Below are 1,433 nucleotides of genomic sequence, written 5' to 3' on the forward strand. Positions count from 1 at the left end.
ATGACACCATTTGAAATGAACAATCAAACATTTGTCACCGAATTCATCTTCTTGGGATTTTCCAACCACTCCGACCTACAGGGCTTGTTCTTTCTTGTCTTTCTGGTTATTTACCTGACAACTCTCCTGGGGAACATGCTCATAATAATAGCCACCAGGGTCAGTCCTGCTCTCCATACTCCAATGTACTTTTTCCTCAGCAATTTGAGCTTCTTGGACATCTGCTACACATCCACCACCATCCCTGTACTGTTGGTGAACTTCTTCCGGGAGAAGAAGACCATTTCCTATGAGGGTTGCCTTTCCCAGATCTTCTTCTTTGTAACAAGTGCTGGCACAGAAGGTGTCCTGTTGGCTGCCATGGCTTATGACCGCTACGTGGCCATTTGCCGTCCTCTTCAATACCCAGTTCTCATGAGTATGAAGGTCTCTGTTTGTTTAGTGGCAGGGTCCTGGCTGTGTGGGCTGGTGAATTCTGCAACACACACAGTGCTGGCAACCATGCTCACTCTTTGTGGGCCCAACCAGATCAGCCACTTTCTCTGTGACATCCCATTGCTCCTGAAGCTCGCCTGCTCAGACACCTCTGTCAATGAGTCTGTGCTTCATGTGGCCAGTGCCACCATTGGCCTGAGCCCCTGCCTCTTTACTGCAGGGTCCTACACACTCATCATCTCAGCCATCCTCAGGATTCCCTCTGCTCAGGGCAGGAGAAAGGCCTTCTCTACCTGTGCATCCCACCTCACTGTCGTGGTGGTCTTCTTTGGAACAGCCAACTTCAACTATGACAGGCCCAGAGAAGGCTACTCCCTGGACATGGACATCCTGGTCTCTGTGCTTTTCTGTGTGGTGACCCCCATGTTGAACCCCATCATTTATAGCCTGAGAAACAAGGATGTCAAGGGTGCCCTGTGGAAGCTGGCTGGAAAACATATTCTCTAGTGATATTAGCAACTAGATAATGGATTTCACTCCAGAAAATTTCTTCATTGTAGAAATATGTGAACATTTCAACTGCAATTATAACTGTGCTCTCTCTATATAGTGTCTCATGACAACTGTGGTGCCCCATCCCATTAGGCAAACATTTACACTTGTGCTAAATATTTCACACATTGTGGTGGATTAGCTCTAAGATAGTGGGGATGCTGTTAATATCGTGGCTCCTGATATCTGTCTATCTGGCAAAGTATGTAACGTAAAGGGAAAACTCCCTGTGCAGTGTGAAATCCATCCAAATAAGTACACACCCACACTTACCCCTTCTCTCCCTAATGGGAAGGAGAAGCCATCTTGATGTTTCAGATGCCCACAATTTCTTAGCAGAAATTTTATTCTGAACTTCACTCACCAACATCCCAAAAGAGACAGGAAGCTGATCTCCTCATTGCATGCTGGAAAAATATGATTGCCAAAAACTTAATGAATCCAAC

The 1,433-nt window shown here is 46.2% G+C and overlaps 1 protein-coding gene across 1 annotated transcript; it reads left to right on the forward strand.

The window, feature by feature from the left end:
* On the forward strand, nt 1-942 carry LOC306660073 (olfactory receptor 5V1-like; the record flags this gene model as incomplete). Its single annotated transcript, XM_079138158.1, has 1 exon — nt 1-942. One exon carries the CDS (start codon nt 1-3, stop codon nt 940-942), a length of 942 nt encoding a protein of 313 aa, XP_078994284.1.
* Nucleotides 943-1,433: the final 491 nt, after the last annotated feature.

This window comes from Sciurus vulgaris (assembly GCF_902686455.1).
Source record: "Sciurus vulgaris genome assembly, chromosome: 1".
Taxonomy (NCBI): Eukaryota; Metazoa; Chordata; class Mammalia; order Rodentia; family Sciuridae; genus Sciurus; species Sciurus vulgaris.